Raw genomic sequence first — 12,396 nt, 5'->3', positions numbered from 1 at the left:
AATGACTATACATATTTCCGAAGTGATTCATTCATTTTTTGATACATATATATACAAAAAGAATTTTCAAAGAATGAGATACAAAAATTATATCAAACTCTTGAATAACTTTTGTTCGAAAAAGACTATACTCATGAATGATTTAAAATCAATTCATATAAAATTTTAAGAGATCCAGCAAAGTATATTTAAATTGTTTTTAATGCTTTTGATAGTAATAAAAATAATATTGTTAGTTCGGATATTCTTAATGAATATATTTTGATTTCGAATAAACTAATTTAATTAATAATAAACATTAAAAGTTCAAAAAATTCTGCTGGATATAAGTAAATTATTCAATAAATAATCAAAAAATGAATACATGAATAAGATTTTTTAAAAAGATGAATGTTGATAATAATGATGAAAAAAATAATTATATTTGAGGAAGAATTTATGAATAGTAATATAATTATATATATATATATATATATATATATATATATATTATGTATATAATATAATTATATACATATAATATAATATATAATAATTAGTGTTTAATATTCATTAAATAATAATTAATTAATAATAATGTTCATAAGTTAGATTCGTAATTTTATCATTTTAATAATATCAATTTTATATTTGTATGATATATTTTTTATCATAAGATTCTAACTCAAACACAGTTTATATTTATTCAATAATGTAATAAAATATTGGAATAATTGGAATTGGAAAATTTTTTTATTTTATAAATATTTTTATTTTTAATAAAATAATACAGTTATAAAACATGTCTTTTGTCAAATTTAAATAATAAATAATATTGTATATAAAATTATTAACAATTCAATTGTTTTAGAAGACACTTTCTTTAAAATAATTTTCATATCTATAAGTGATTTTAAAATTTTTGATATATAATATTATTATACTTTTTAAAATAGTCTTTTTTGTAAGATATAAATAACACAGGCAAGAAAAAATATAAATGCCAATGCTACTAAAGCTTTATCAGTAACTTCCCTTCTACCATATTTGCCTAAAAGTTTTCCAGATTGAACTATAGCTTGTTGTTGATGTTCTAATTCATCTTTAGTACTGGTAACTTTATCTGATGATATTACTAAAAGTTTAAAGTAATAAATTAAAAACATCTTAAAATTTAAAAACATCTTTAAAATATATTATAAAAAAAAAATTACATACTTAATGTATCTAATGTATCTGCACTTTTTTGAGTTGTTTCAGCTAAGTGTCTAGATATACTTAAAAGTTTGTCAGAGAGTTGATTTGATGTATTTGCTAGACTTTTCTTGTCATGTCTTCTACGAATAGCAGATTGTTGCTCTTCAGGCATAGAAAGCAATTCTTCTTTAGCAAGTTTATCTATTACACAGACACTAACAACATTAGCTTTACGAAATGCAGCTAAAGAAGTATTAAGTTGTTGTTTGTAAACATCTAGTTCAGCTAATAATTCTATTCTTTTTTTTTCTGAAAGTTCTCTCTCTGCTATGGATGCTAATTTATCTATAGATGATTTTAAAATTGCTATTTTTGCCCTGCCTTCTGCATTTAATTCATTAAGCAATTCTAAAGGACCAGTACATTGTTGAATATCCTAAAAAATTTATATTGTTTTATAAATTCTTTTATAATTAGTATAAAAATTTAATTATTTCTTTTACTTAACCTCTAATAAATATATAACATATAATTATCATAATATCAAAATCAAATTTATATCAATAAATTATATTTGTAATTTATTTAATAATAATTATAAGAATAAATTTATCAATAATTAATTAATATTACTTATATTATTTGATGTTAAGAAAGTTAAGATTCAGGTTATACTAATTATGAAAAAATTTGTGTTTAAAATAATACTTGTATTAAAGCCGTGACTTGAAGTTGATTTTTTACAATATCCTGATGAATAAATTCTATTGCATGATTTCCAGTGTCCATTGGGGCACAGTTTTTTTTATGACAATTTGTTACTTCGACTTTTATTGTATGTAAAAACGGAATGTGACTTTAATACTGATAAGTATATAAATGTAAAATAAAAATTTTAAACATTAATAATTTTTAAACTTTTATGAAAATATATAAAATATATTCAAGTATGATATTATTTTATATTCATTCAATATTATTTTGATTAAATATTTTTAAAAATAAATTAATATTTTTATATATAATACTTTCTATAAACTACATTTATAAATGTATATATAAAATAATACTAATACAATAAGGTTATGTTATAGAATGTTTAAAAACGATATGAGGTAGTATAATTTATTAATGTACAATTTGAACTTTATAATATTATCATACAATTGGTTTGTTTGATTACAAACCCTGCAGTTATAAATATGATGTTGACACAAATAATGTTGATTTTTTCTATTTATAATATATATTTTTTTCTAAATAAAATTCTAATGCTCAAAGCAGATAAATTAAATTTGTGATGCAATAATACTATATAATTGAACACAGTTATATTAAATATTCTTGACCACATGAAACGAATACTATTATTCTATATGATTCTATTTTACATGAATTTTTTTAAAATTAATATAAACTCAAAATTAACGAAGACAATGTATTACAGCAGTTGTAAATTCTGTTGTAGAACTCTGTCCACCTAAATCTTTTGTTAATACTTTTCCATCATTTAAAACACGATTTAATGCATCTTTAATTTGTTCAGAATAACGTTTTAAATTCACATGGCGTAAAAGTTTTACTGCACATAAAAGCATAGCAGTAGGATTTGCAACATTTTTACCAACAGCTTCTGAATATGTATGCCTTGCACCCTAAATAATAATCAATAATAAATAAATAGAAAATTTTAATGAATTATTATATCTTATATATTATATTCAAAACTTACTGGTTCAAAAACAACACATTCAGGACTATAACTAGCACCTGCAACTACACCAGCACCACCAACTAATCCAGATGCTAAATTGTCCAAAATGTTACCATATAAATTTGGCAATACCATTACATCAAATTGATGTGGATTGGACACCATTTGCATTGTACAATTGTCTACAATCATTGTTTCAAATGTAATTCTGAAATAAAAGAATGATTTAAGGATATAAATTCTAAATATTAAAAGTAATTTATCTGAAGTAAAAAATAATTATAATTACCTAGGATACATTTTAGCAATTTCTTGGCATGATTTTAAAAAAAGACCATCACCAAGTTTCATGATATTGGCTTTGTGAACACAAGTGACTTTTTTACGATTATGTTTCACTGCATAATCAAATGCAAATTTTGCAATCCTTTGACTTTTAGTTGCAGTTACTATTTTTAAACATTCAACTACACCTTTTACAGATTCATGTTCTAATGCAGAATATTCTCCTTCTGTTTGTTCTCTAATGATAATACAATCCACATTTTTATGACGACATTTAACACCAGGTAAAGATTTTACATGAACAACATTTGAATACAAATCTAAACTTTTACGTAATTTCATATTTAAAGTTTGAAGCTCCCCAGTATGAGAATGATCTGGTGTTGCCAAAATACCCTAATATAAAAATATATGATATAAAATAAATATATGAATATATAATAAATTTAAATAATGAACATAAAATTACCTTTAAGCATACTCGATTTCTTGCAATACTATTAGATACTTGTTCAAGTGGTGCACTTAAAGTTGGATTTACTTCTGAGAGAAAGTAAGGTTCAAATTCAACAGGTACATTTGCAGCTTTGAAAACATTTTGAACAGAAACTACTAATTCTGGTCCTACACCATCTCCTGGTATAAGGGTACATTTTACTTTTCCTTCTTGTTCAATTGCCTAAAAAAAAAAATATTATGAAAATTATACAATTCTCTATATATTTTTTTATATATTTAAATAATAATTTAATATATATATATATATATATATATATATATATATATAATTTACCGATTCTTGCAAACGTACTGTTCCTACATGCAAAGACCTGACAGCTCCTTTTTGAGCACTCTATAAATAATAATTTAATTAATAGTTTAAAAATAAAGCAAATAAATGTAATATAATATAGTCAGTATTAATTAAATATAATATAATGTAAATAACATTTATTTTTCTATATATAATTAAAAATATTACGCTAAAAAATTATATCTATACAGACGTAAACGTAATGATTAAATAACATGATTATTGAAGTCGATTATTTAATTGATTTTAAATTTCGAATATTTATTCATTTTAATATTTTGCAAGTACGTAATTATTTAATATTTGAAATTGTATTTCTTATTTAACAAGATTTTCATATATTTTTAAGAGAAATTATTGTAATGTAACGTCCTTGTAATTGTCATTGATAATTCATTTTATTAAATATATTAATAAAATTCAATGATATTTTGAAGTAATTGTAATTTATAAAATTATATTAATTTTTTAAAAATAAAAAAATGATATTTTAATGAAATGTTTATTACCTGTGAAAGTACTTTGCAGATGTTTCTCGCGAGTAAAGCCATTTTCTACGATGAAATCTAAATGACTATCTCACTTTCGCATATATATCTGTAATATAAATTTGTAAAATATTAGGGAAATTTAATTAAAAAAATACTAATTTTTTTTCTATTTATATTATATAAGAAATTTTAAAATAAATATAATCTATATAATCTTTTATTGATAATAATAATTTATCAATCATTTATAAATAATCCCTAAATAATATATTTATGATTCTGTTTTTATTTATTTATTTCACGTTTTTTCGAAGATTATCGAATGTATATAATAATCGTTCATTATTATAAAACTTAATGACACTAGTAATAATACTACTAGTAATTTCAAATAATTTTATTAATTAATTCATATTTTATATTAGATTTTCAATTTTTTAAAGTTATTATTCTATTTCTTTTTATTGAGTTCTATATGTTAATAAAATATATTATAAATATATTAATTTTTGTATTATATTATAATTTTTGTATGTCATATATAAAATAACAAATAAGTGTGAATATTTTTTTTCTAATTACAGTGCAATTTTTCGCGCCTAACATGTCTGTTTAGTTATATTAGTTGTGTCCGATTCTCCTGCAATTAAACATGATAATCTACTTTATAGTATTATAAAATTATATAAGTCTTGCTTATTAAACTATATACGAATTTTACTGACAAAATTAAAATTATATAAATTAAAATTATATAAAAATTTCTAGTAAATTTCATTGTAATAAGTTTACCAACATGACTTTATGTCGAAAGTAGAAATAAGAACAGAAAATAAATGTAAGATTTATATAACAATACATTTTTTATTCTATGTCTATTATGATTTTCTTATTATTTTAGTTTCAATCTGAACATTATTAATTCAGCTTAGAAAATTGTAATATAATAATAATTAGAAATGTAATTAAATTTTAATATAAAATTATAGATTAATAAAAAATAAAATAAACATTCTATTACTGGCTAAATATATTTAAATTTTATATTTTATATGATTATATTTATATTATTATGTATATTATTATGTATTTTTTTAATTATAAAAAATCTTTATTGAAGAAAGATTAAAAATTAATTTTTATTTTTAATTATTTTAATATTTTTAGAAATCAGAAAAAATATTGTTATGCATATTATTTATAATTTATTTTTCATTTCATCAAATATTTATTTGTATTTTATTTTTAATTAATTTTAATAAATGTTTCGAATCAATCATAATACAATATTGATTTATAAATTAATTCGTGATAAAAAATTATTATAAATTATATTTTGAAAAAAATTAAATTTTTTTTAAATTTAATTCAATTTAATATTTTTTTAAAATAATATTTACAAAATATTTTTTTATATTTAAAAATCATTCATTTTATATGAAATGGTTACAAATTAATATTAAAGTGTTAAAACATTATAGTTTTGAAAGAGAAATAATAAAATTGTATTCAATTGACATCCAATTGACATCCTGTATGCGCTAAAAATAATTATAAATGAAAAAATAAATAGTAATAGAAAAAAAATAAAAATAATAAAATAAAAATTGTGCAATCAACGCCATCTATAAAGTGCTGCAAATAAAACATAGATAAAAAGGATATAGGCAGATATAAAAGAAATAATGAGAGTATAAAAATAGAATAAGAATAGATCACAAACAGTATCTTTCGAATATCAAAAATATTTCTTAAAATTGAGATAAAGTAGGATAGAATAAAGAAGAGTAAAAATTGAAAATTAATTCTATTTTAAAACATATTTTCAATAATATTCAATAAATAGTGTTAATTCTTAGTTTTAATTCTTATTCTATTTTATCTTAATTTGAAGAAATGTCTTTCTTATTCGAGAGATAGCGCTAGTAGTTTATTCTATCTCTATTCTTTCATTATTCGTTCTTCTTAGCTGCTTATACAAGATTTATACATTCAAGATATCTTATTATTTTTAATTATCTTCTTTTCACGAAATCAATTTTTTATTGACTTTATTGTATAAATATTAATATATAGTACACTACTAGTACACTACTATAATGTACAGTATTTATAATTATATAATAATAATACGTATAAATATATTTAATTCTAATATTATTTATATTATTATATTTATGTAGAATTTTTCAAATTTTAATATTATTTTCATTATAATATATTCATTATAATAAAAAATATAAATGTAATTCATGAATAATTCAATTCAATTATCTATATCTGTTATTCATATCGGTTAAAAGATTATGAATATAAGCCAAATTATATAACGCATGGAAATATTTATAAAATATTTATATATATATAATTATTTTTAAAATCTTAATTTTACCAACTTTTGTAATTAAATTAAATAATATGTTGTAAATCATAGAGGGCATATCAAATTTTTTTGCATAATCGGTATTTTAAAAATAGAAAGTCTTTGTCATTTATCCTATACTTGATTTATGTAAAAATAAAAAAATTGGAAATAAAATATATTTATATCATTTTTCATATCTATTTTTATAATATAAAATTTTTATATTAAGAAATAATTATATTAACTTTTACAAGTAATTTATTCAAAATTTAGGAATTTATTCAAAATAATCGAAAATGACTGGAAAACAATTACGTGAGTATAAATCATTTATATTTATTATAAATATTTATTCATTATATATGTATTAATGCAAAATATTTATTTGTAAAAAATTGATTTTAATCGTTTTTAATATTTGTTTTTCTGTCATATTTTAATTTTAATATTACATTATATTATATATTATATATTCTATTATATTATAATAAAATATAAAATAATTTTGAAAATAACATTTAATAACTAATAGGTTATAAATATTAATAAATTTTATTTTGAATTTATTATTTGAAAGAAATAATTTCTAAAAAAATTAATAATAAATATATGTTTAATATTAGTAGAGGATATTGTGATATTTTTTTAGCACAAGAAGTGACAAAATATAGTTTTCGTCAAAAAGTATGGGATTATTTGATGAAGAATGATTTAGTCAATTTTCCTCTTCCTGTATATGATCGTATCCCAAATTTCAAAGGTGCTATAGAAGCAGCACAACGTTTAGCAGAATTGGATAATTTTAAACAAGCAAAAATTATAAAGATAAATCCAGATAAACCACAAGAACCTGTAAGATTCTTAGCATTAGTATCTAATAAAGAAATATTAGTTCCAATTCCCAAATTAAGATCTGGTTTGTTTCTTCATATTACACCAATTGCTGGTGCTTCAAAAAATGAATTAAGAATGTTATCAAAAATACATGGTTTGACAGAAGTTGGTAAACCACTTGATATAAATTCTAAAATAAAGGTATATGTTACTTATTATGATAATAGAAATTTATTATTATTTAAATCTTCTCTTTTTGGTATTTTACATTTTATTTATTCTTAGATAGATCTTGTGATATTGGGATCTGTATGTGTTAGTCGTAATGGATATAGACTTGGTAAAGGTAAAGGATTTGCAGACTTGGAATTTGCTATGATGATGAGGATGGGTGCAGTTACACAGGATACTATAGTTATTACAACTGTGCATGATTGTCAAGTTTTTGATAATCTTCCTCATCAAATATTTAAGGAATATGATGTACCGGTTGATATAATTGTTACACCTACTGAAACAATAATAGTAAATCCAAAATTAAAAAAACCTAATTGTATTATATGGCATATGCTTAGTGAAAGGAAAATTAAAGCTATAGAAGTATTACAACAACTAAAAGAAATGGATGAAAAGTAAATATTGAAATATTAATAATTAATATATATGTACACATATACATGTGTGCGTGTGTATGTGTTTATATAATATATTAAATTATTTATGTAAAATACTTGAATTGTTTTTAGAGAAGGAAAAATAATAACTTTAAAGGAAGAAGATTCAGATGTAGAAATAAAAAAATATTATCATTCTCATATAAAAAATAAGAAACGTTTTAACACAAAGAAAGTTTTGTCAAATGTTAATGATATTGAAAAAGGAGAACAAAAACACGTAAAAACATGTTTTCTTAAAAAAACGTAAAATTAATAAATTTAAATTTTCTGATATAGTTGAGGTAATGCCTATTTAATCAATGTATATTTAATATATATCATAATATTATTGCAATATTTTAGATGAAAATGGGAAGTAACAATAAAAATAAGCAACAATATCATCAAAATTTGAAATTGAAATCTAAATCCCAAGTTGAGTTTTCTTTAAAATTATCCAATATTTCATCCGGCGCAAGAATACGCGATTTGAAAAATGCTTTATTAAAGCGCGGTATTAAACCGAATGAAATAACTTGGTTAGGATATCGTGGTATTTGTTATCTTCATTTCAATAAACTACAACAAAATAATAGATTGCCGAATCAACCAACTCAAATTGATTCAATAATGGCAAATTTACAGCAATTATGTATTGGAGTATCTACTAATAATACAAACGATTTTATAATAGTAGAACCTGCTAAACCAATATCTAGAATCGAAATTACAGATGTGACGTCAGTTTAGAAGACAATTAATTTTTGATAATATTCATATTTTTGTATGTGAGTTTATTCTGTCAATAATTATTAATCTCTATAAATCAATGGCAGTTTAAATATAATTAAAGTTTTATAGAAAATGATTTATGATATATTTACGCATTTATGCATATAATGAGTGAAAAATAATTGTATTATATATAAGTTAAGTTTGTATATAAGTTTTTATAATTATCATTACATTTAATATTTAATTTATAACTATATATTTTTGGATAATTGTGTTAAAAAAAGATAAAAAAAAGATCAAATCAAAAGTAAATTTATATACAAAAAAAATACTTCTTAATATATATTAAGAATTGCATGCATATTATAGATAAATTCATAATAATTAACATTTTAAATAATGTTTACTGTGATCATATAAAAAATATTTTATATTAAAGATAGTGCTCTATGTATATTTGATAATGTTTATCTAATTAACACACTGATAATTCTTGTATAATTTATGAGATATACAATAGTAAAAATTTATATTTTTAATTTATATACTAGATTTTCTATTTTTCTGAAAAAACTTAAATGAGAGTAGAAAAATACGATTTTCATATCATGATGTCTTTTAGGCAAATATTTTATCAAAAATCTGAATAATAAAGAGAGATATATAAATATATCTAAACAATTGGAAAAGTCACAATATATACCTTTGTGATATTAATAAGTATTAATAAATTAATTATTTTTAAAATTCAAATATAGATAGTTTATTATTATTATTAAATTTTTTATTATTAATTAATTATTCTTATTAATACATAAATGAACAAGAGAAATAAAAATTTTCTTTAAATTATCTTGAATAATTAAATATCTATTTATTAAATTCAATGTAAAATTCATATTATTGGATAATAACTTTAATTACATTTTTTAATAACAAGATATAATATATTTTTATTTTTCTGTTTTGTTCTGTTCTGTTCTTATTTCTTAAATTAAATTCATCACAAAATTACTACTGATGAAAAATATTTATTCTTCCTCTTTATCATAATTACATTTTTTTGCAAAAATAAAATTTTAAATTAAATTTTAGTTAAGTTTTTAGTTTTAAGTTCCATGTGAAAATTTTCGTATAAATATTATTAAAATTGCGATGTTAGAAATTATTGATATCTATTCATTTAATAAAATATCAATGATAAAATATCTATTATTATCTTTGATATTAAATAAGATGACCGATTGTTATATTATTAATGGAAAAAATTTGTCGATAAAATTTTTTTCCCGAATAAGAATTTTTCTTATTTAATATTTGTTTTGTGATTTTTTTTGATTTTGTTTTGATAATATATATCTGTTTTCATATTTCTTATCATTATATTTTCCATAATATAATGTTTATTGAATGTAATTTTCTATTTTTTCGCATTTCTATATTTAATATTAATATTAATAATTTTAATTTTAATATTTCTTTATTGTTTTTTGTTTAAATTATTATTTTGTTGTAAATTTTCTTAAATCTATATTTGACGTTTTTTGAACTTTTTGAACGAATCAAAAATATAAACCATTCTATACTTATGATTTTTTTGTTTTGTTTAAATTATTTTAATAGAAAAAACAAATTGTAAAATTCCGTTGAAAAAAATAATTTTTCTTGTCACTTTTTTTTTTTATGAAATGCTATCTTTATTATTGATTATTTAACACTCTTTTTCTCAGTGTCATACTTTTATTTAAATTCTTATTTAATTTAAATTCTAAATATGTATTTAGGATTTTTTTATTAATAATTAATTACTATATAACATCAAAACAAAGCACGTTTTATTATTTTTTTTGTTAATTCTTTTTGCTACTTTTTTTTTAAATATTTATTTTGTGCTTCGATGAATGTCGATCATGAACCGTTATAAGAATAAAAGCAATCAAATTTCCTTATTTGATCATTTAACAAAGAAAACATTGTTATTTGTTGCAAAAAAAAACAGGGGCATTCGATAGGATAAATGATATTCAATTCATTTTTTCGTTTTTTAAATTACCGTTTTTTAAATTTAATTTTACATTATAACGTAGATATATTCTTTCCTTATGATTATTTATAAAATTACATTATATTCTTGGTGTTCGTCGGTTTGATTATCGAAAGAGTGAACTTTAATATTCTTAAATAAAATTTGAAATATGTACACGAAATGATAGCAGGTATGCATTTTATCGGATAATAATATAAATTAAGAAAATGTGGTTTTTGTAAAGTTAATCATAATTTGTTAAAGGATTCGAACGATACGATTTTCATTCATTATCTCTATAAATCTTAAATTTTATTTGAAGTTACAAAATTTATTGGAATTAAAATTACAGGAGTTCAGTAATTTTCTAAGAAAAAAAGTTCTAAGTAATATGTACCAACTATTAAATTGAAGAATAAGTTTGTAAGTATGGAGATTATTCCAAATATGTTTTGGACCGCGTGCTAGTTTCAGTTTTTTTTTTCAGAAGAAAAGTAAGATCGAGGAAGAGAAAAGATCATAATTCTTTTTTCTTCTTTCTTTCGCTAAGCTTTTGTTTTGGTAAAATGCTCTTTAAAAGGCTTCAGTTTGGTCGAGTTATTCTTTTTTTGTTTTTTATAAAAATAAATGATACGTTTTTCTTTAAAAGAGAATAAAATATAGTATGAGATCTCAATCGATTGAGAGACATATTAATTTTTTTTGGAAAAATGGTTATTTATAAAATTATTATTCAAAAATTTATTTTAAATTTTTTCTACTGTTCAATCATAAATTTCGAATATTTTATATTTCTTAAGGTTACGAACGTTTAAGGAATTGGATATTTCATTTCTATCGAGCATTGTGACTATGATCACACGATCAACGATTATCAATAATGTTAAAGAAAAATAAAATGAATTCTCTAATATAATATGTATATCGCAGAAACGGATATTGATCGTGACGGTGATCGTTTGACTAAATAATAAAACATAAATTGCTACAATATCCATTCTGATAGATCGAATAATTTCTTTTTTCTCATGAAAATTACAATATAAATGAAATTATTTAATGGACATTGCTTGCAGCAAGTATAGCTTTTATAATGTTATTTTAAACATCCATCTCTTTTTTTTTAGTACTTTTTAGTACTAGTGTGATCACGCTAATTTAAAAAAAATATAAAAAAAAAGAAGAGATGAGTAAAATTTTAATTTTTAATTATTTTTTTGAACTTATGACTATTATATTAATTTCTAATAATTGCTGAAATCAAAGAAAATCGTCGATCGTCAAAAGACTAGATTTAAAT

General features: G+C 20.0%; 3 protein-coding genes across 6 annotated transcripts; 1 reads left to right on the top strand and 2 right to left on the bottom strand.

Moving 5' to 3' along the window:
- Window positions 1-727: 727 nt before the first annotated feature.
- Window positions 728-2,140, bottom strand: LOC108004257 (vesicle transport protein SEC20). The gene is made up of 3 exons (XM_017067025.3): window positions 1,885-2,140; window positions 1,198-1,612; window positions 728-1,114 (listed from the first exon to the last, which is right to left on the bottom strand). The coding sequence occupies exons 1-3, from the start codon at window positions 1,963-1,965 to the stop codon at window positions 927-929; spliced, it is 684 nt and encodes a 227-aa protein (XP_016922514.1). The 5' UTR covers window positions 1,966-2,140; the 3' UTR covers window positions 728-926.
- A 147-nt stretch (window positions 2,141-2,287) lies between these two features.
- On the bottom strand, window positions 2,288-5,188 carry LOC108004249 (isocitrate dehydrogenase [NAD] subunit beta, mitochondrial). 4 transcript variants are annotated; one of them, XM_017067011.2, is made up of 7 exons: window positions 5,063-5,188; window positions 4,499-4,586; window positions 3,969-4,028; window positions 3,645-3,854; window positions 3,180-3,571; window positions 2,909-3,098; window positions 2,288-2,831 (listed from the first exon to the last, which is right to left on the bottom strand). In XM_017067011.2, the coding sequence occupies exons 2-7, from the start codon at window positions 4,538-4,540 to the stop codon at window positions 2,601-2,603; spliced, it is 1,125 nt and encodes a 374-aa protein (XP_016922500.1). In that variant the 5' UTR covers window positions 4,541-4,586; window positions 5,063-5,188; the 3' UTR covers window positions 2,288-2,600. The 4 variants fall into 4 exon arrangements, with proteins under 4 accessions (XP_016922500.1, XP_061943436.1, XP_028525762.1 ...); XM_062087452.1 differs by lacking the exon at window positions 5,063-5,188 and adding an exon at window positions 4,783-4,835; XM_028669961.2 differs by lacking the exon at window positions 5,063-5,188 and having other exon boundaries at window positions 3,987-4,028; window positions 4,499-4,654.
- Window positions 5,189-6,797: 1,609 nt separating this feature from the next.
- On the top strand, window positions 6,798-9,612 carry LOC108004248 (methenyltetrahydrofolate synthase domain-containing protein). Its single transcript, XM_062087447.1, is given in 6 exon segments — window positions 6,798-7,160; window positions 7,495-7,880; window positions 7,965-8,311; window positions 8,426-8,591; window positions 8,593-8,637; window positions 8,699-9,612. Coding segments are annotated over 6 exon segments (1,350 nt in total). The 5' UTR covers window positions 6,798-7,141; the 3' UTR covers window positions 9,086-9,612.
- The last annotated feature ends 2,784 nt before the right edge of the window (window positions 9,613-12,396 follow it).

The sequence above is a fragment of the Apis cerana genome, linkage group LG1 (genome assembly GCF_029169275.1).
Source record: "Apis cerana isolate GH-2021 linkage group LG1, AcerK_1.0, whole genome shotgun sequence".
Lineage (NCBI taxonomy): Eukaryota > Metazoa > Arthropoda > Insecta > Hymenoptera > Apidae > Apis > Apis cerana.
Note: the sequence above shows the minus strand (reverse complement) of the source record. Positions and strands in the feature narration are given on the sequence as shown.

Bases quoted from the DNA above. Each gene is read 5' to 3' on its own strand.
- LOC108004257 (XM_017067025.3), bottom strand. From the start codon at position 1,965: ATGGACACTGGAAATCATGCAATAGAATTTATTCATCAGGATATTGTA. The intron at 1,613-1,884 runs GTATTATTTTAA...TAAATTTTTTAG, and splicing joins AAGTCACGGCTTTAATACAA to GATATTCAACAATGTACTGG. The intron at 1,115-1,197 runs GTATGTAATTTT...TTAAACTTTTAG, and splicing joins AGATACATTAGATACATTAA to TAATATCATCAGATAAAGTT.
- LOC108004249 (XM_017067011.2), bottom strand. From the start codon at position 4,540: ATGGCTTTACTCGCGAGAAACATCTGCAAAGTACTTTCACAG. The intron at 4,029-4,498 runs GTAATAAACATT...TATTATTTATAG, and splicing joins TCTGCAAAGTACTTTCACAG to AGTGCTCAAAAAGGAGCTGT. The intron at 2,832-2,908 runs GTAAGTTTTGAA...ATTATTATTTAG, and splicing joins AATGTGTTGTTTTTGAACCA to GGTGCAAGGCATACATATTC.